General features: G+C 48.2%; 9 protein-coding genes across 9 annotated transcripts; 5 read left to right on the top strand and 4 right to left on the bottom strand.

The window, feature by feature from the left end:
• The first annotated feature begins 930 nt into the window (after positions 1-930).
• Positions 931-3271, top strand: E1B28_003230 (uncharacterized protein). Its single transcript, XM_043160200.1, has 4 exons — positions 931-1331; positions 1392-2312; positions 2372-2629; positions 2685-3271. The coding sequence occupies exons 1-4, from the start codon at positions 965-967 to the stop codon at positions 3218-3220; spliced, it is 2082 nt and encodes a 693-aa protein (XP_043002156.1). The 5' UTR covers positions 931-964; the 3' UTR covers positions 3221-3271.
• On the bottom strand, positions 3267-6580 carry E1B28_003229 (uncharacterized protein; the record flags this gene model as incomplete). The annotated part of the gene is made up of 14 exons (XM_043160199.1): positions 6464-6580; positions 6259-6408; positions 5933-6199; positions 5482-5867; positions 4986-5421; positions 4780-4929; positions 4445-4726; positions 4275-4393; positions 4138-4210; positions 3868-4086; positions 3702-3805; positions 3462-3651; positions 3378-3412; positions 3267-3323 (listed from the first exon to the last, which is right to left on the bottom strand). The coding sequence occupies exons 1-14, from the start codon at positions 6525-6527 to the stop codon at positions 3267-3269; spliced, it is 2532 nt and encodes an 843-aa protein (XP_043002155.1). The 5' UTR covers positions 6528-6580.
• A 66-nt stretch (positions 6581-6646) lies between these two features.
• Positions 6647-7571, top strand: E1B28_003228 (uncharacterized protein). The gene is made up of 4 exons (XM_043160198.1): positions 6647-6731; positions 6795-6867; positions 6923-7016; positions 7076-7571. The coding sequence occupies exons 1-4, from the start codon at positions 6696-6698 to the stop codon at positions 7449-7451; spliced, it is 579 nt and encodes a 192-aa protein (XP_043002154.1). The 5' UTR covers positions 6647-6695; the 3' UTR covers positions 7452-7571.
• A 22-nt stretch (positions 7572-7593) lies between these two features.
• Positions 7594-8983, bottom strand: E1B28_003227 (uncharacterized protein). The gene is made up of 6 exons (XM_043160197.1): positions 8595-8983; positions 8409-8543; positions 8262-8344; positions 8102-8205; positions 7972-8044; positions 7594-7909 (listed from the first exon to the last, which is right to left on the bottom strand). The coding sequence occupies exons 1-6, from the start codon at positions 8922-8924 to the stop codon at positions 7813-7815; spliced, it is 822 nt and encodes a 273-aa protein (XP_043002153.1). The 5' UTR covers positions 8925-8983; the 3' UTR covers positions 7594-7812.
• Positions 8984-9217: 234 nt separating this feature from the next.
• Positions 9218-10670, bottom strand: E1B28_003226 (uncharacterized protein; the record flags this gene model as incomplete). Its single annotated transcript, XM_043160196.1, has 7 exons — positions 9218-9268; positions 9328-9415; positions 9500-9570; positions 9636-9725; positions 9788-10430; positions 10480-10539; positions 10597-10670. The coding sequence occupies 7 exons, from the start codon at positions 10668-10670 to the stop codon at positions 9218-9220; spliced, it is 1077 nt and encodes a 358-aa protein (XP_043002152.1).
• Positions 10671-11136: 466 nt separating this feature from the next.
• Positions 11137-11677, bottom strand: E1B28_003225 (uncharacterized protein; the record flags this gene model as incomplete). The annotated part of the gene is made up of 4 exons (XM_043160195.1): positions 11137-11169; positions 11234-11379; positions 11441-11493; positions 11541-11677. 4 exons carry the CDS (start codon positions 11675-11677, stop codon positions 11137-11139), a joined length of 369 nt encoding a protein of 122 aa, XP_043002151.1.
• A 514-nt stretch (positions 11678-12191) lies between these two features.
• Positions 12192-14707, top strand: E1B28_003224 (uncharacterized protein). The gene is made up of 4 exons (XM_043160194.1): positions 12192-12382; positions 12440-13176; positions 13236-13385; positions 13441-14707. Exons 1-4 carry the CDS (start codon positions 12305-12307, stop codon positions 14405-14407), a joined length of 1932 nt encoding a protein of 643 aa, XP_043002150.1. The 5' UTR covers positions 12192-12304; the 3' UTR covers positions 14408-14707.
• Positions 14708-14817: 110 nt separating this feature from the next.
• Positions 14818-16033, top strand: E1B28_003223 (uncharacterized protein; the record flags this gene model as incomplete). Its single annotated transcript, XM_043160193.1, has 5 exons — positions 14818-15076; positions 15132-15275; positions 15333-15512; positions 15561-15888; positions 15943-16033. The coding sequence occupies 5 exons, from the start codon at positions 14818-14820 to the stop codon at positions 16031-16033; spliced, it is 1002 nt and encodes a 333-aa protein (XP_043002149.1).
• Positions 16034-16268: 235 nt separating this feature from the next.
• E1B28_003222 (uncharacterized protein) lies at positions 16269-17514 on the top strand (the record flags this gene model as incomplete). The annotated part of the gene is made up of 4 exons (XM_043160192.1): positions 16269-16996; positions 17056-17143; positions 17206-17302; positions 17372-17514. 4 exons carry the CDS (start codon positions 16269-16271, stop codon positions 17512-17514), a joined length of 1056 nt encoding a protein of 351 aa, XP_043002148.1.
• Between the last annotated feature and the right edge of the window lie 160 nt (positions 17515-17674).

The following is a 17674-nucleotide window of genomic DNA, read 5'->3' as shown; positions in this document are numbered from 1 at the left end:
ATTGACCGAAGCGTAGCAAGCACGTGGTGCTACCGAGCCGAGCGGCACAGCTTCTCGGGACACATTTATGCTAAATTTGGAGGGTGAGATATCCCCGGATTTCTGAATGAGTTGGCGGGCGACCCAAAGACAACCCAAACCTATAAGATTTAGAAAAGTATGCGTAGGATTCACGCAGGTTTTCAGAGAGTGAGAATGGGAGAAAGCAAACCACTAACTATCGCCAAATCGATCGATGAGGATAACAGTAACAGGCTAACAGTAACAGCTGGCAACAGATTACACATGCGAGTTTGTAAGTATCCATACAGGGGGCACAGCAGCCTGAGCCCACATGTACAACACCGATACAGATCTTCCCCCCGGAGACCAATAACATTCCCATGCAATCGTATTCGGCATCGCTTCCTCAAAGCTTTGACTCGGCTTTTAGCTCGAGACTTGGTCTTTCAACTTCTCTCATGCTCTAGAAATAGCCCCTGAGTATCGGCGACGACGGATTTACACACAAGTAGGGCCGGGGAACTCGGCCGCGAAAATGAATTGCCACTGTGGGTGGTGGGAAGTTGGAACTGACTTGATAGCCTGGAAGCTTTGAAGACTCTTGGGCGGACTTCAGGAAGCTTACAGTGGTTTGCAGATACTTGGGGCGCGGGCGGATTTTTTTCCGGATCCCCGCGACCACATTTTGATGTTCCGACCAAATCTTCCGACCGAAACTTCCGATCAGTCTGATGCTTGCCATAGCCTGAGTTATTAAGCTAAATACCCCGTAGGCCACTCATAGCTTGTAGTATTAGGACTTCTATGGTAAACAAACATGACTGAATTGCTAGCTGGCGACAATACAGTATCCAAATTTGGGTCTTAGTGTCACGTGGCGAGACGGTCTAGCCTGCGAATTGAGGCATCCCTAAAACACGCGTCGACATTTGCTCCCCCACATCCACCGTCATGATGCGCTATGGTTGACCTTTTTGACAATATCTCTCGGAACCTTGAACGAATCGGAGCCGTTCCCGTTGAAGAGTACCTCAACTCTGCCAAATATGACACTCTTCCTGTCAATTATGATCTCGACTTGAACTTTAGTTCGGACACAGAAACGTCTAATAAACCGCTCGACGGGAATATCGAGCACGAAGCGAAAACGTCTGTTATAACCACTGAGCCATTTCAACATGATGCCACTGCGTCCGAAAACCCCCTTGAGCTACTCAAATCTCAATGCAAAGCTTGCTTCCCCAACTACCCCATATGGGACATTTTGCGATTCACCATCGACGAAGACACTATCTTAATCACGGGGGAGACTCATAAAACTTGGCGAGGTGCATCTCCCAACTCTCTACACTCGAATACAGTTCTGACCCCCATAATAATTATAATAGCCAAGCTAACGATTACGAAGCCCAGCGGAGAGTTTATGTCAGTACGCTCCTTACAATCGACGGATAACGCAGCAGTACTGGGTGATGCAATTCAGAAGGCAATCGAGGGCGGAGCACTGGACTTTATTGCTCGACATGATTCTCCCCTCTCAGATCAAACGCAGCAGACGCGCCCCGTCGAGTCCGACAAATGTCTTCCCGCGGATGAAACATCGCCTTCCGAACCGGTTCAAACCGATCCACCTTCTGAACCCACCCAATCCACAAAATTAGGAAAAGCAGCACGAAAGAAGGAGAGGAAGCAGAAAAAAAGGATACGCGAGAGTCGTGAAGCCGCCGTGATCATTGCTTCGGAGGCAGATAACGACTCAACCGTTTCTGAACTTGCCCAATCCCAGGGAGCTAAAACAAGCGTTTCCGAAACATCAAACACCACAGCTAGGAGTACCATCGAGGAGGTTGAAGCCCTTTTCGCCACTCATAAACACCAGAACTCCATATTACGGTGGTATCGATACACAAGAAAGCCACAAGACAGAAAAGGCACTTCAACATGCGGGTTCGCTCTATTCGTCAAGCTATCCAATGCTGTACACCACGTCTACTCGAGTCCTTCCATATATGCTGATGAAGGTGTTGCCAAAGAAGCATGTGCTGAAGTGGCCCTGAGAGAGGGATTCTCGGAATTCATGCGTTCTTTCGAAGGTTCTCCCTATTCCGCTATCACCGATGACTCTGACACTGTCATCGACCTCCAACGGTTCTACGAATGCCTGAGTAAACCCTTCCGGGAGACGTTTGGAAATAGAGCTGCTCATGAGATCCAAGCCACACAATGGTTGAATACGACGGTAGATAAAGCCAAGGGAAGCCAGTTGGTTTGCTCTTTTCACTCTATTCGACGTAATGGTGGGGATAATCGTAAGTCCCGGATGGTCCCATATACGATGAGTTTGCTCACCTGAAACATCGCCTTTTAGTTGTAGGTTACCTACTTCGCCTGGAACGAGGAACGGTGACCATGTCATATCTCGTCGAACCTCGATTTAGAAAGGAGAAAGACGCCAAGGCGGCCGTTTGCTTGCAAGCAATGGCTCTAGGCCTTGGAGATTACTTGCGAAGTCTGGAGTTGGAGGTCGAATCCAGGGTAACGCGACCGATGAAAGATTTTGCCAATAAGATTCGTAAAGTACTTCCCAATCCCTCTACAGAGATTACATTCACGGTTGAACGAGAGGGTACGTGCATGTTATTTATACCTTCACTCATCATAGATTTACATTTTCCCATTAGCATACGGAGCTGCAGTACACATCAAATCCAACATTGACTCACCTGAAGGTGGCAGGAGCAAATATAGCGTTCCTTGCGAATATCGCAGTAAATCAGATGCAGAAACTGCTGTACTCTGTGTTGCAACACGCGTTGGAGCTATCGAGTATCTCATGTTTGGGAAGAAGCCCCCACCACCTGGTTACGTTCCGACACTGGCCAACGAGGCAATCGAAGTTCTGGATGACCAGAAAAAGCGAGCACAGGAAAGATTGGAAGTGGAGCCTGGGGAGGTGGTGCGGACAATGACCCCCGTGCCCGACGAAACAAGTCGAGGCGATTTATCACTTGCGCAGGGCAGCTCTAGCTCGTTGTTACCTCCACCTTTAAGCCAGTTGTATTCTCCGAATATGCTTGACTCTATCACGCACGCTCAGGAACTCATGCGGTTACGAGCCAACGTTGAAAAGTCTAGACCTGCTCATGGCCAGCAGAAACGGTGTCTAGAGCAGGAGGAGCAGAATCTTTCTAGGGTGAAAAGGGCCAAGGTGAAATGATAGTGCTCGTATGTACATGAACCTTTAATATACGATGATCGGCGAACTACCACGGTGAACGCATAGGGTTCCCAATGGGGCTCAACGAACCGCCTTCCGTGAGCTATAATTCAAACGAAATCAATCACTGTAAGTCGAGATATCAGAAAATACGCACTACATGCGCAATCTGCTTATGGGTCACAGTGAGATCTATGCACGGAGATCAGCACTTAATTCTTGGGGAAAACAACCTCCTTACAATCCAGATACGACATCGTCCCGTTATTCTCGTCCTCAACGAGCATATCACTAAACTCGATCTCGGCAGCATCCAAATTCTGCCGACAGATGAAGAATTTTGTCTGCCGTCCCCCTCTCCGTACGCAACGGTGGGTCAATATATTCCGTACTTGGGTTGAAAGTCGCGTTTCTAGAGTGGGAAGCATGTCCTTTCCGTTCCGGTGTCAGTTCAAGCACATTTCGGGGAAAAGCAACGTACCAGTTGAGGATCTAACGCAAACACGTCATCTTTACCGAACAGGTCTAGTAGGATCTGCGGCGAGACACTGTTTCCAACCCATAAAATCGACATTTCTCCGTTATCTGCAATGAAACAACCTGTTCAGACACAGCACAAGTCCACAAACAACAAATAGATAACCCACCAGCCAGATAAACCCCATGCGACGTCATAAGCGTATGAGTCGTCCGCATAACCGTAGGTAATGCTAATTCTCCACCAACAGGATCAGGAAGGGCGATCTTCTCGTCCAAATCGTGAACTGCAAGAAGTGAAGGATAAAGATGTTCTATTGTACTCCTTGCGCTCATAGACATGAATCGGTGGGCGTGATAGTTCTTCACATCAGATGCCATCGCACGCGCTGGTATGGTATACATTGTGAGCGACAGAGCAAGAATGATTCAGACCTCACCTTTGAGAGGTTTCGACTTGAGAAGCGCGAGGGTATAGACTGGTAATGCCTTGAAACTTTCCGGAATGATCAACTACAAGTAGTGGACAAAAGTGAGCCACTGCTACAAGACACCATTTTTACAGTGCATTCCGAACCTGTGTAGGACGAGTAGCAGCAGCACAATTTTTCCGATATCCGTACAATATCGCAGCACAGTTTTCACTGAGCTCATCTCTGATGAGAGACATCTTCTGTGATGCCATATTCGAGATTGCTATTCACTTGAATCAGGCTAACGAACGAGTCATGAGAATGAAACACCCACCTTTCCGGGCAGAGTACGTAACAGTAGCATCAATATCCGCGTATTGAAACACATTCCCGACAAGGTCCACAACCTGTATAGCAAGATTACACACCCTCACCCTCCGCTGTCCTTGTACACTCGTATACAGAACCGCACATTGAATGTAAGCGTATTCCCGGGAATCGAGCCTTCCTGCGTGGCGCAGCGCAGCAACAAAAGCCTTGTCCGCGTCCAAGATCCCAAATTCAAGACCTCGGACAGTTTCATTGAAATTCCCGAGATATTCAGAGACCTGGAGGCCTAAAAACGTTAAACAATCGTATACAGGTCAAACTTGAGAAAAAACACGTTACCTTTGGAACACCGTACCAGTGCTGTACAATTAAACCCTGTCGTTCGTCTAAGTAATCTCTGCAACTGTGAATTGAGCACGATTCCGTCTCTTATTGGATCAAACTTGGGAAGAAAAAACATCTCTCCTCCTGTGATTGACGAGACAACGCCTAAAACCAAGGTGTCACGAGTCAGTCAAAGCAGAGCGTCATGTTAAAAAACGTACCCAGTGTACAGGTATCGATATATCGGCTCATCCCGAGGAACATGGACACCCCAATCCCTTCACTTGCACATTCCTCAGCAAGATCTTTCCATGCCTCGTCTCTCGGGGTATACAACAATTTCTCCTTCTCCGTATCGTAGTACTCCGTTTCATTAGGTTGTCCCTTCAATGCGCCTGCCCCTACGGTCGGCAAAGTGGATTGAAACACGACAACATGTCCACCTCTCCCAGCCAAGGCCGCCAGTCCAGCTCTCAAAGCGGATCCCATCGCAGAAGCTGTCATATGATAATCTAAAAACCGTGTAGGAAGCGCTTCCAAAAGGCTCGTAATTGAATTTCGTGCCTCCCACGGATCAACAAACATTCCGCCGTGTTCATGAATGGGAAGGAAAACCTCTTCCAAGTCCGACATGACTATCATCGGTACTTCATTTGCCTGTACTAGATAAATCAACATTTTGCATCAACTGCGGGAAGAACGACAGGATAAATCTACCTTGAGATCGTAGAAATGTATTGCAGTATCAAATGTCATGATTGCTATCCGGCATCCAGCGGGAAAACACGGCATTGTTGAACCATCTCCTTCGTATAATGCTAGTTGCAGAGCTTGACACACAGACGCCAAGTAACCCGACCGACTCGCTTCCTCCGAGACGTCGAATGCGAAGACAATATCCATACTTGAAGGTTTCCTCGATCCAGGGGCAGTAGGATGAGGAGAGAAGTATAGCGGCGTAAGTGACGGCATAGGTTGTGAAGCCCAATATTCTTTCGACTCTGAGACACCAAAATCCACGGTTCCTTTACAAAGTTCGGGCCGCTGCAATAAATCAACGCGCGTTCCGTTGCCATCGAGGTGAGAAAAATATTCTGGGGATACTGTATGGATACGCGCGGAAATCAATCAAGTGTAGTCGTGTACAACAGAGCCCAGCGGAACGCACCTGGTGTCTCATGTGAACACAGATTACACTTCCAGCTATTGCCTCCAGCCACCCAAGCACACCAAGGATTCACATACGCTCGACATCCTTCGCATCTTGCTGGGCCACCTGTTCCAGTTTCCACTAACGGAACGGCCTCCTCCCTTGCGTCAAGATCCACGAACGGCTGGATCACAGCAGCAAGTGGGATACTGCAATCCGACGCTAACCTCGAGGTAGCAGGAAAAGCATGTGTAGTGACTCGAATAAATTTTGGTGAAGAGTTTCCTGTGTCAATGACGATGAATGAGTACATAAATCTCTCAACCGTTGGTCGGAAAGCACACCCTGATCTATGGCTACGAAATTTGTAGTCGATAGTGGTGGTTGTTTTCCGGGAAGGGTTGGAAACAATTGGTTCTCCCATTGATCTCTGTCGGCTTCTATTGACTCGACAGCGGATGGTATTTGACTAGGATCGATACGAGGCCGTAAACCTATTGGAGGATAATGAGATGTGAAAGTGAGATGGAAAGCTGAGATGAAGGAGACCTGAAAAACCCTTTCCAGCAGTATGTGGTGGTTGCGGGATATGTCTAGGATTTGGATATGACATTGTTCAAAGTGACGATGTTGACTCTGAGGACGATCGCATTATCTACAGAACGAGTGCGCTTAAGCGCCCAAAAAATAAGCGTTGATTCCCTTCACGTGATGCTCTGTTCTCGAATTTCACAGCTGCCGGCGCCTGGTCACTGTCAGTTAACGTTACTCGAAAGCAGCGATGAAGAACAAGAACAAGCAGACAAAATTCCCCGTAGTGAGTTAAATACGCCTCCTTCAACTTTGTCTTCCACTAATTCCAACAAATATTCGGACGTAGGCACGCATAAAGAAGATAATGCAAAAGGATGAAGACGTTGGGAAAGTGGCACAGGCTACGCCCATTGTTATCTGTGTGTCTTCGATTTCAAATTTTTCTTTTCATAGTTCTGATTCCGATCGTTGCAGCGAAAGCATTGGAATTGTTTCTTGCTTTGATTGTCGAAGAGGCCAGTAGAGTAACCACAGACAGAGGCTCAAAGAAGGTCGAAGCATATCACCTGTGCGTTTTGTTATCGCACTTCCGATCTCCATTTCTCGGTCTGACATCCAACTGTTCAGGAAACATGCTGTAGAAACTACGGAAATGTTCGACTTCCTCAAGGAAATAGTTGAATCAGTACCCGACCCTTCTGCTGGAGGTACAGTCGACCTGGAAGCTGAAAATGCTGAGAAAGAGAAGAGGAAGAGAAGTAAAGGCAAGAAGGCAGCTGCTAGTGAAAAGAACGGCGCGCCTACCACCAAAAGGCGCAGGAAGAAAAAAGAAGACATCCCAAAAATTTCCAGGCCAGACGAAGGTGGACGATCTGAACAGGAACAGGACACTATGGAGGAGGATGACGACGATCATCATGACCACCGACGGCGAAATGGAATGCATGTCGACGATGACGATTGGGATGAGGACAAGCCTTATATACCTGCCGCGGGAAGGTAGAAATGGTTTCAAAGATTTTTATTGCGGGTTGCGGATGACGTTTTATAAGTAGGCACTTGTTGTAATTTTCGGAATGCTTAAGCCTATTGTATTTACACTACTATGTCCCACCTCATTGCGGAAGTGATTCTGTCATACCTAAGGCAGCCCATAATGCGACCTTGACTGTGAGGCTGGATTCTTATTCGTGGTTATATCAAGCATGCACTAGTACTAGCCACAACAATGGTATACATACAGCGCTGACTCTCTCCATCCGAAGCGGAAGAAAAGAATACACACTTACTTCCGGTCGTAACAGGGAAGAAGAGCGTGAACCCTCGAATCAGGGCAGGTGATAACGAAGATTATTCCGGCTATATCAGACGAGCTCAACATCTCCCCTCAATAGTAACTTTTCCGCCGCAGCATAAGCCATCAAAGAAATGTGTCCTTTGTTCATCTGCAACGAGGTTCCACTAAACCATATTCAACCTTAGTTTCGATCGACCCCTCGAAAGGATGAAAACCACGAACGCACTCTTCGAATTGTATTATAGGACATGTCGTCAGTGCATGCACAAAAACAGGTCGCTTGAGGTCTGGTTGAGTTACTGGAATCCGAGAACCTATCAGCTTCCTTCCATCTTGGAATATAGACGGCTGCGTACCCATGGAAGGCGCGAGCATTGGTTCATCATCCAAATCCACTCGCATTTCGGGAAGACTTTGGAGAACCGAATGGTGGAAGTGTTGATCGGTCAACTTGGCGAATCTACAAAATCTCGTTTGAGATTATCGAATCAAGGGAAAACTGAAAAGGAAACCGACCGTCGAGCATGTTCAAGTTCCGAAGTCGTCAACCTTGCCTGCATTTCTTCGTTACCGACGATATGTCGCGCGTACTTCTCAATCTGTGAAACCAACGCGGCACATGAGTGAAAAAGAGAGCTCGAGGTGCGGCTCAATGTCCCTTACCTTCCAAAGCCGAGTCCGAATATACGATCTCAATACAAACTTGATACGCTCAACCTCCGTCTGCACCAACATTATCCTTAAATGCTCCTCTTCAGAAGTAGACAGTTCACCGCGTAATAGTTGGACCGCTTCTGACTAGAGGAATAATTAGCTTTTCCTCCGTTGCTCTCCTCATGCTATCCATACTTGCCGACGAATATGATCCAGCAACGACGACAGAAGCTCATCCTCCGCAGGTAGGATGTCCGGACAGTGTCTTTCGTTCATCCAATGTCTCGTTAGTTTCTCGAGGTGTGCCTCTTCTGCTATATTCCACTCCAGAATTTCATCGACAGCTGGGTCGGAGCTGGGACCAGCCATAGAAACATCGCGATCGTCCTCATCGTCTCCTAAAAGAGTAGTTGATCGTCCGTGTCGTGTTGAGCTGGAAGTACCTCTATCGGTGGTAGAGCGAGACGTTTTCTCGTTTACATTATTCAGTAAAGTTCCGGCTTGGAATTCCGCTTCCCAATCCATATTGCAAGCAGCAAGGTTACAAAACGAAAGAACGTGGAAGAGAAAGGACACGAGAGCACATGCTTCTCACGCTATGTAAGCTACCAGGGATAGAAACCGACGACGCTGGTCTTAGAAGCTTGGACGTTAGACCCTCGTGATGGAAAGCAGAAAATGTAACAAGAGATGGATTAAAGTACTAGTAGGCACTATTCAAAGAAAGACAATTTTTGCGCAAACGACAGGGAAAATCCTAATAAAGTGCAAACCTTGCCTCAAGGTAGGAACTTACCCAGTCTCAACTACTAGACCCCTTAGATAAGACCAAGGTCAATGTTGTTGCACCCAATAGCAATCACGCCGTTCTGATCGAGCAAAAAAAATGAACAACATCGTCAGCAGAAGACACATAAAAACCACTTACGAAAGAGTTGTTCTTGCAACAGACAGTTTGGGCCTTGCACGAGCCACCTCCACCACCAAGAACGGAAATTGGAGAGCAGGTCAAACCACTGCCAGTGTTAACGTACGAGGTATGGGTGAGACCCATCAGCAAGCGAAACGCAACAAGAAAAAGACCGCAAAAAGAAACTCACACATTGAGGTCAAGGCTGTCAAGAACGATGCCCAACAATCCGAGTTGCTTCACGACATCGGGATGGTCTGCCTAAATCATGTACATACGAACATCAGAGCCACAATCTTCATGTTATGACGGATAGGAAAACGGACCTTCTGAACACTGTTGCAGCACTGAACAGGTCCAGTGCTGCAATTCCATCCACCGTTATCCGTGCCGGTCGTCGAGGTGGGAGGAGCCGTCTAACATGACCAGGTCGCATTAGCCAAGAAACGGCTCGGGAACGGACATTCGAGAAACTTACGCCAGTCGTGGTTTGAGAGTCTGCAGGGGGGCTGGTAGGCTCCGTCGTCGCTGGTGGAGCACTGGTAGGAGGGGTGTAGGGCTCCGTAGTAGGACTAGTGGGAGGACCCGTAGGCTCCGTCGTCGTTGGTGGAGCACTGGTAGGAGGGGTGTAGGGCTCCGTAGTAGGACTAGTGGGAGGACCAGTAGGCTCCGTCGTCGTTGGTGGAACACTGGTAGGTGGGCTAGTACACTCCGTCGTTGGTGGAGCACTGGTAGGAGGACTGGTGGGCTCCGTAGTAGGGCTAGTAGGCTCCGTAGTAGGACTAGTGGGAGGGCCCGTAGGCTCCGTCGTCGTCGGTGGAGCACTGGGCTCCGTAGTAGGGTTAGTAGGCTCCGTCGTGGGAGCACTGGTAGGAGGGCTCGTAGACTCCGTAGTCGCCGTTAAAGAACTGGAAGGAGGGCTGCTGGGCTCCGTGGTAGTAGGACCAGTGGGTGGGCTGCTGGGCTCAGTCGTAGAGCAGGTGTGAGGTTGCGTAGGCTCCGAGGTGGGAGGATTAGTCGGCACCGTAGTTGTTGGTTCAGTAGGAGGGCTAGTGTACTCCGTCGTGGGAGGACCAGTAGGAGGACCGGTGGGTACCGTAGTGGTTTCACAATCGAAAACGCTACGAGCCTTTCATTAACTTCATTCAGAAAGCGATGAGAAATGCTCACGTCACGGTAGCCGTAGCGGTGACTGTCGTAGTGACTGTGGTAACCTCAGCAGAACATGCCCTGATAGACCAAACAATCCATCAAAACAGGATTATGGAATGAGGAATGGGCACTTACGAAGAGTAGTGCACAGGGTGTGCATTGATAATGAGCGAAGATAGAGAAAGAGCGACGAGAATGTGTGCCAACATTTTTGGGAGAAACCTTCAAGCAGAAGAAACAAACGATGGAATGAGAATTTTTTTGGACGAGGAAGCTTTTTATAGCCTCCGACAGATTAATGAAGAGCGCCGAATCTACACTATTGCCGCAGGGATATCATAATATCAATATGAGGAAAGGAAGCTCAAATAAAACCTGGCCGGTACCTAAGAAACTGATCGCCGAGGAATAGAATGGGACTCTTCTTGCGGGTCCATGCCATTGTTCTTTGTATTAGGGTTAGGACCTCCAAAGAAACCCTCAAGGATAACCTTCGGTGGAAAGGAGATTTTTTCGTTCATCTAGAAGAAGGAAAATGTGGGGCGCTATTTAGCGCACGGCTTTCGGTATATACAGCTTTCCATCATGTTCGTTGGCGAAGTTTACCTATACACATACTCGTAAGAATGGTTTTGAAGTAAACATCTCCACGTACCTCCGCATTCTCTCGTAGACTCATAAATCAATGCATCGGCATCGGCCCATTGCCTATTCCAATCGGGAGTTTCAGAATCAGCTTCACAATTTGAATGGACGTTCTTGCTTCTATCACCTCACTAAGGATACGCGTAAAAATCACTCGGAGACCTTCTATTTGCCTCTCATTGTGATTGGGAACGGCCAACTCGGTCTTGAGTGTTCCATAACCAGAGCGGGTATCATAGAAGTGATAGTAATTCCGCATATGTATGTCAAGTGCTGCGGAGAAGTTGAGAGTTTCCGTAACTTGTCATAACCAGAATAGTACTTATGCACTTACTGCCAACAAAACTCTTGTACATGTAATCCCGGGAGCGCGAGATATATGATTGTCTGATAAGTGCTTCAGGATCCCGTATTCTAGTAAGTATCATTCGTACCGCTGCGTACCCCGGGATAAAGCGACCGCCAGCGACAGAGGTAATGTGTTAGAATTTGGGATTTTGTGTTCATAGAGAATGTTCCGCTCTGAACTGCCCGACATCACGGATATTTTAAGCCTTTCTGGAAACGGCATTTGCACCAATAGAATTTCGATCAGATATTCGGATTGGAAGGAGATGAAAAAAGGCAAACGGGTAGGTGTGGCAATGCTTACGGCCAACAGAGTAAAGTAAGAGAGGTCGAGCTGAGTAGTAGCGTTGCCCTATAAACGAGATACACACATATTACACATTGCCTTCCCGCATCGTTCGTCCTGTAGGGCGAGATTAGGTCGGGCTTTAATCAATTGAACGAAGTAAGACATTGACACAAGAAGCTAGACTCACTACTTAACAACTTTCCGACTGCAATCAGAATCTCAACTTCTCCTCGCAGTTCTGGATGGACTTTGGAAATAACCTTAGTTTGAACATTCTAGGTAAACTCGGAATGGCCACTCACGCAGGTAGTAACTTCACAAGGAGACTTTTCAAAATCCTCATGAGAGAAGCTGGAACATTGTGGGGGTGTGTGTCCACGTGCGCGTGACGCGGAGTTTGCCGAACACAACAAACATGTCTTTGTCGTTACCTTTCTGGGAACTTTATTGTTCTTGCAACAACGTTCAGAATCACAATGCAGCCCTTTCTCTCGCCCTTTAATCCAACCACCATCACGATCCTCCAAAGCCCGTTCTCCAAAACTTTTATTTACTCCAAGAATGCAGAGTAGTCGTGGTCAGATCAACGCCGAAAACCTGAGAAGGCAGGATCGATCTTTCGTTGAGGACTATGCAGAGGTGATTACTTTCTTTCGTTCGATGTCAATCTCCCTCGCCCTAATCATTCATGTAAAGCGATATGATTTAGATTTGTCTAAACCGCTGCCCACCGAAGAGATAATCTCCAGGATATTTATTAAGGGCAGGAAGACCATCCCAATTCTGCAGCACCATATCTGGGAAGGCGACGAAGACCGCGTCGAACTCACCGGACGACTCGAATTTCCCCAACATGAGTCGTTGCTTGCAGATGATCAACCACAACAACTCACCTCCTCTCGACTGTTCTTGCCTGAAACGTTTCCACCTCCACCAAACGATACTTATACCCCTTCACATTCCCCATCACCTGCTCCCCCTGACTGCGGTTGGTCTGGTTCTGATCCAGCTTCTGCGTATAGTCAAGGAGGCCATCCAGCATCACCCCCTCGCATGGCCTTCACCTATCCTCCCCAAGGTCGGCCACATCGTGATTCCAAAGGTCGTGTACGGGAAGGCCATTTCGAGCCCCTACCCGAGAACTGGTTGCATGAGATGTTGTGTGACTTTGAGAGAGGTAGGAACGACTTGACATCCGATCTCGAAGAACTGATGCGGTCCGTGAAGGACACATCGTACCAGGTACTCAACCTCTATACTGAGATCAAAAGTGAGAGGAGGGATATCAAAATCTTCGTCGACGCAATCGAGAAAGTATGCGGCAACGAGATTCTCAATCAGATCAAGGCAGACGCCCGAGCAACCGTTCTGGCCTCCAGGGAAAGCCCTGTTTCTCAAAACCACGCACATAACGGTTCATCTCAAGGACGAGTGTGAGTACTCGCCTTCTCTCTTCGCTACAACATCAGCTCATCTTGAATTTCGTATCTAGGAGAGTTCCGGTAAACTCAAAAAAGAAGGTCATTCTCGGTACAGAACCGCTCCCAACTCCTAGCTCCCCTACCGGTACCCCAAACGCCACTTCCACTACCTGCGGGGTTGAGAGCTCCGAACCAGGGAAAGCTCATCCCTCAGGGATCAAGTATGCATCTCCCCGTGCATTCCGCGAAATATCAGACTAAATAATACCTTCACAGACCAATAGCTCCTAGAGCGAAACGTTCTTTTGACGATATCAACGACGAATGTTCAGACGGTGCAGAGTCGTCTAGCTCTTCTTCCGACTCATCTTCCAACCGAAACAAAAGGACGAAACGTACGAACGACGCCAGCGATGACGATGAGGGCAGTGGAAGTGACGATAGTGACGCGGGCGACGACAGTGCACCGAAACCGGGTGGTTCCTCCATCCGCCAGCCTGATGGAAGCGAAGAGAGCAATGGTGTGGTGCGTAAATCGCCTTCCCCTCAGCCGCAACTGGTGTATCCCGATGCTCATCCTTCACGTCGACACACCCACACCGTGCCTAGTGGACGAGGAAACGGACCCAGTTCTCCTGGTCCGTCCACAGTTACTGCAGCGCCTAGACGGGGCCGTCCTTTGACTAGGCAGTACAATGTTTGGTTTAGTCTCGAGGACCCTCCTGCCCCATCGTCAACTTCACCAGAGGCTGGTACTCCCCCTGAAACCACTGGGCAGACGACGTCGAATCCTTCCCCGGAGTCAAACCAAGCGGAACCCTCTATCGCCTCTGCTGCACCTGTCGCTTCGACATCAGCAGCTGCATCCGGGTCAAGTTCATCCTCCGTCCGTCATCGGTCTCCTTCAGCTGAACTACCCCCCAACAATGATTTTGATCAATTCTTCCGTAACGCTGGCTGGAATCGGCCTGCCCCAGCACCGTCCAACCTCCGACGTCGACCATTGAGACGCGAAAACGAGAGAATTGCCATCGATCCCATTACGAACAGGATCGTCGCCTACGATAATGACAGGGACGGACCGGACTTTAGTGTAGCAAGAGCGGCTCAAGCTGAAGATGATATTGCGACTATCAGGCGACTTGCTGAGGAGATGGAACCAGTTGTGGTTCTCGATGAAGAGCCAGATTTTATGGACGACGAGGAAGTGGTATTGGGCGAACATGATGACTTGCCGGTTTGAAATCCTAATAATGTATTTCTATTATGTTTTCTCTTTATTCTTACTTGCTCTTGCTGTCGGTTGCCTGGTGATTCTTCATGGAAGCAGTAAACACCTTCGTACGACCAACATTCCTCTATTCCACATCATTCTACCAGTTTAGCTACCTTGATACCACTTGGGTGTTACTTTGGAAAATGCGCGTGTCAAGCGACAGCAGCGTGGACAACGGGCTGTTGCTAACAGATGATAGAGGAAGCGTAGGACTTGGTAACAAGAGAGGGAGCACTAGTGTGTATGGAAGGCAAAGCCTCGGATGCCTCAACTATGATCATAAGAGAGTGTGAACGTCTGCGAAATCAGGATCGGAAGTTTTGAGTTAACTTCCGACCACGTGTGCTATTTTGGGTCAGAGCTTGGCCATCCACATCATGTACAGCCCGCCAAGCTCTGCCCATGAACGAATCTCCATGTCGCCTTCTCAATCCTCTCACCTCGACGACCATCCAAATAACGCCACCAATGGACTCCCCCATCCTTCCTCTCCCAGAGCTGATTCACCTCCATTACTAGGCACAGGCGGTCAACACGACGAGCTCATTGACTCGGACGATACAGTCACTTGTTTGTGGGATAACTGTGGTGTGGTCTTCACCCATCTACCGACATTAATTGACCACATCCATACCGGTCAGTTTCGTTTCGGTACTTGTTAGTCTTGCTTGGGAGACTTAGCCCGACTTAGACCACATTGGCGTACACAAGTCAAACTATACTTGCGAATGGGCGACATGCCATCGAAGGGGACTCTCCCAAACGTCAAGATTTGCTCTTATATCTCATATTCGGTCGCATACGGGAGAGAAGCCATTCATCTGTCCATTACCAGGTGCGCCATAAATGTATCCTAGGCCTTGTGAACATGACTCGAGGAGCATTTATTTAGAGTGCGATAAATCCTTCACGCGATCCGACGCTCTGGCGAAACACATGAGATTACAACACAACATTGAACCTCCAGCTCCTGGTCGTGGTGGCTCAAGAAAACGAAAGCGAGATGAAACAAGTTCTGCAGCTCCTGCTCAAGGGGGCTCGCCACCACCAGTCCCACATCCCAGCTATGAAGGTATAAACATCAACTCTATAATCGTTGGTTTTGACTGAACAACAGCAGAGGCGGACGAAGCAGATATTGACTACGACAACTTTGTTCGCGCCATGGAAAACGGATTTTTACCTCAATCCCCCGATGAAAATGTAGAAGATGAGGGTGATGACACGATTCCGCCTGCTCTTCTGGCGCGTTACGATCCCGCAACCAGGACAATCCTCGGTCGATCAAAGGAAATGGTTATGTATTTGGTAATGAAGGCAAAGCTTCGTTATGCTGTCGAGCAACAAGGTTATCTCCTCGAAGAGTTACGCAGTGCAAAAGCAGACTTGAAGCGAGAGCATGAAGATAAGGAGAGAATGGTTGATATGTTTCTTCGAGGAACTTTTGGGTACGTTCGAAGGAGCTTTTTTTCATGCCTTCCGTTTGATCTTTGTTATTCTAGATCTGAAGCAGATGCCTTCATACTTCCTATCCAACCTCCGGGTGAACCCCAATTAGATTCCGTCCCCTCGGTGAACGGAAGCGGTCATTAACCGCTTCATTTGTATTTTCTGCTTTGGATATCGTCTTGGTTGCTTGTTGTCTTATTAGCGTATCGTTATGTTAATCTACGGAATTGGTGTCTTATTACAGGCTTCCCACTAGATTTCTCGTGCTCGAGTGATGTGATGTGACGTGACGCCTGCCTTTCTCAACCATTTCAACCTTTCAATCTAATTCCTCAATACAAACTTGAACAAGAGGCGAACAGCGAAAATGAACATAAACATGGAAGGACTCTACACCATGAGCGCAAGTCCAAGTCCACCCCCCGCTCCCGCTACACCTACGCCTCCACCTCACATTGGTCCCGGACGACCCAAAGGCAGCGTCACTGGCGCGAAACGCGGACGAAAACCTCGAGGAGGTGCTCCCAGTGCATCTCCAAGACCTATGACCGCAGATATCACAGCAGTCGCCAGTCCTGCCGTTGCCAGTCCTCAATTCCAACACGTCCACTGGTCCCTCTCAAATTCAAACACTGGTCCCAGTTCAGGATCTTCATCTTCTCCAGTACCCGGAACAACAGGGATAGCATCAGCAATAGCAGCGAGTCCAAGTCCCAATTCGATTATTCAAGGGCCTAGTTTTGCAGGTCCAAAGAGTCAGTCGTCAGTAACGAGTGGCGTTCTTCCTTATGGAGGAGGGCAAATGACAGGCCAACAGCAAACGGCATCTACACTTCCGCCCACAACCAGCACATATTCCAGCACGTTTCTGCGAGACCTGGCTGCGTCTGCTAATCTCCCAGCTTCGACATTGGAAACAGCCGGTCTGATGGGGAACTTTGGCACGAACGAAAGGGGCCGAGTGGGATCTTTACCGCCACTGCCGCATACTAAAACAGGTGGTGCAGATGAGGATGGTGAGGGTGAAGATGAGCTGTTTCCTGCCATGGCAGATGACGATTATTCGGCCCAGTTGTCGTTCCAGAGTCAATCAAAGGACAATTTGAAGTCAGTTTTCGTTCTCGTTCTGGACAGTTTTTTTTCTAACATTCTCCTTCGTATCACAGAGTCTTAATGGAAAATTTAAGTCCCGAACAATACGACCGGTTTGAAGCCTATCGAAGGCATGCTTTACCCAAGCAAGGTGTTAGAAAAGTACGGACGCTCGTTCTGGCATACCGTATAGACCATTAAGCAAGTTTTTTTAATTTCTTCAGGTCATACAACAGAGCGTTGGCGCCCAGGTATCCCAACCAGTAGCCCAAATCATTGCAGGTTTCTCAAAAGTGTTTGTCGGGGAGATTGTTGAAAAAGGTAAAGCTAACCTCACAATCTCACTCTTACTATCGCCTGTGCTCATGTTCGATCTGCGTTATTGTTCAGCACGAGCCGTCCAGGCTCGACGGGGTGATACTGGACCGCTCTCTCCCGATCATCTGCGTGAAGCTTATAGAATGTATCAAGAGGAAACTGGGAGAGTTGGGGCTGCTAGACCGGTGAGAGCCAAAAAGCTCTTCGTGCGTTAGGGTCGTTTTCTGTGATAGCTGGGACATCGCGTACTGCCATGGTGAAGTAACTGACATTTCATAATATTCCGTACTATTGATCCATGTCGTCATTCAGAGCTTTGTATTTTTACATCTGTTCGATACCCAAGACTGTATTATTGATTTTGGAGGACCAATG

Source organism: Marasmius oreades, chromosome 11 (assembly GCF_018924745.1).
Source record: "Marasmius oreades isolate 03SP1 chromosome 11, whole genome shotgun sequence".
NCBI lineage: Eukaryota > Fungi > Basidiomycota > Agaricomycetes > Agaricales > Marasmiaceae > Marasmius > Marasmius oreades.
This window is presented reverse-complemented; position numbering and strand designations above follow the sequence as displayed.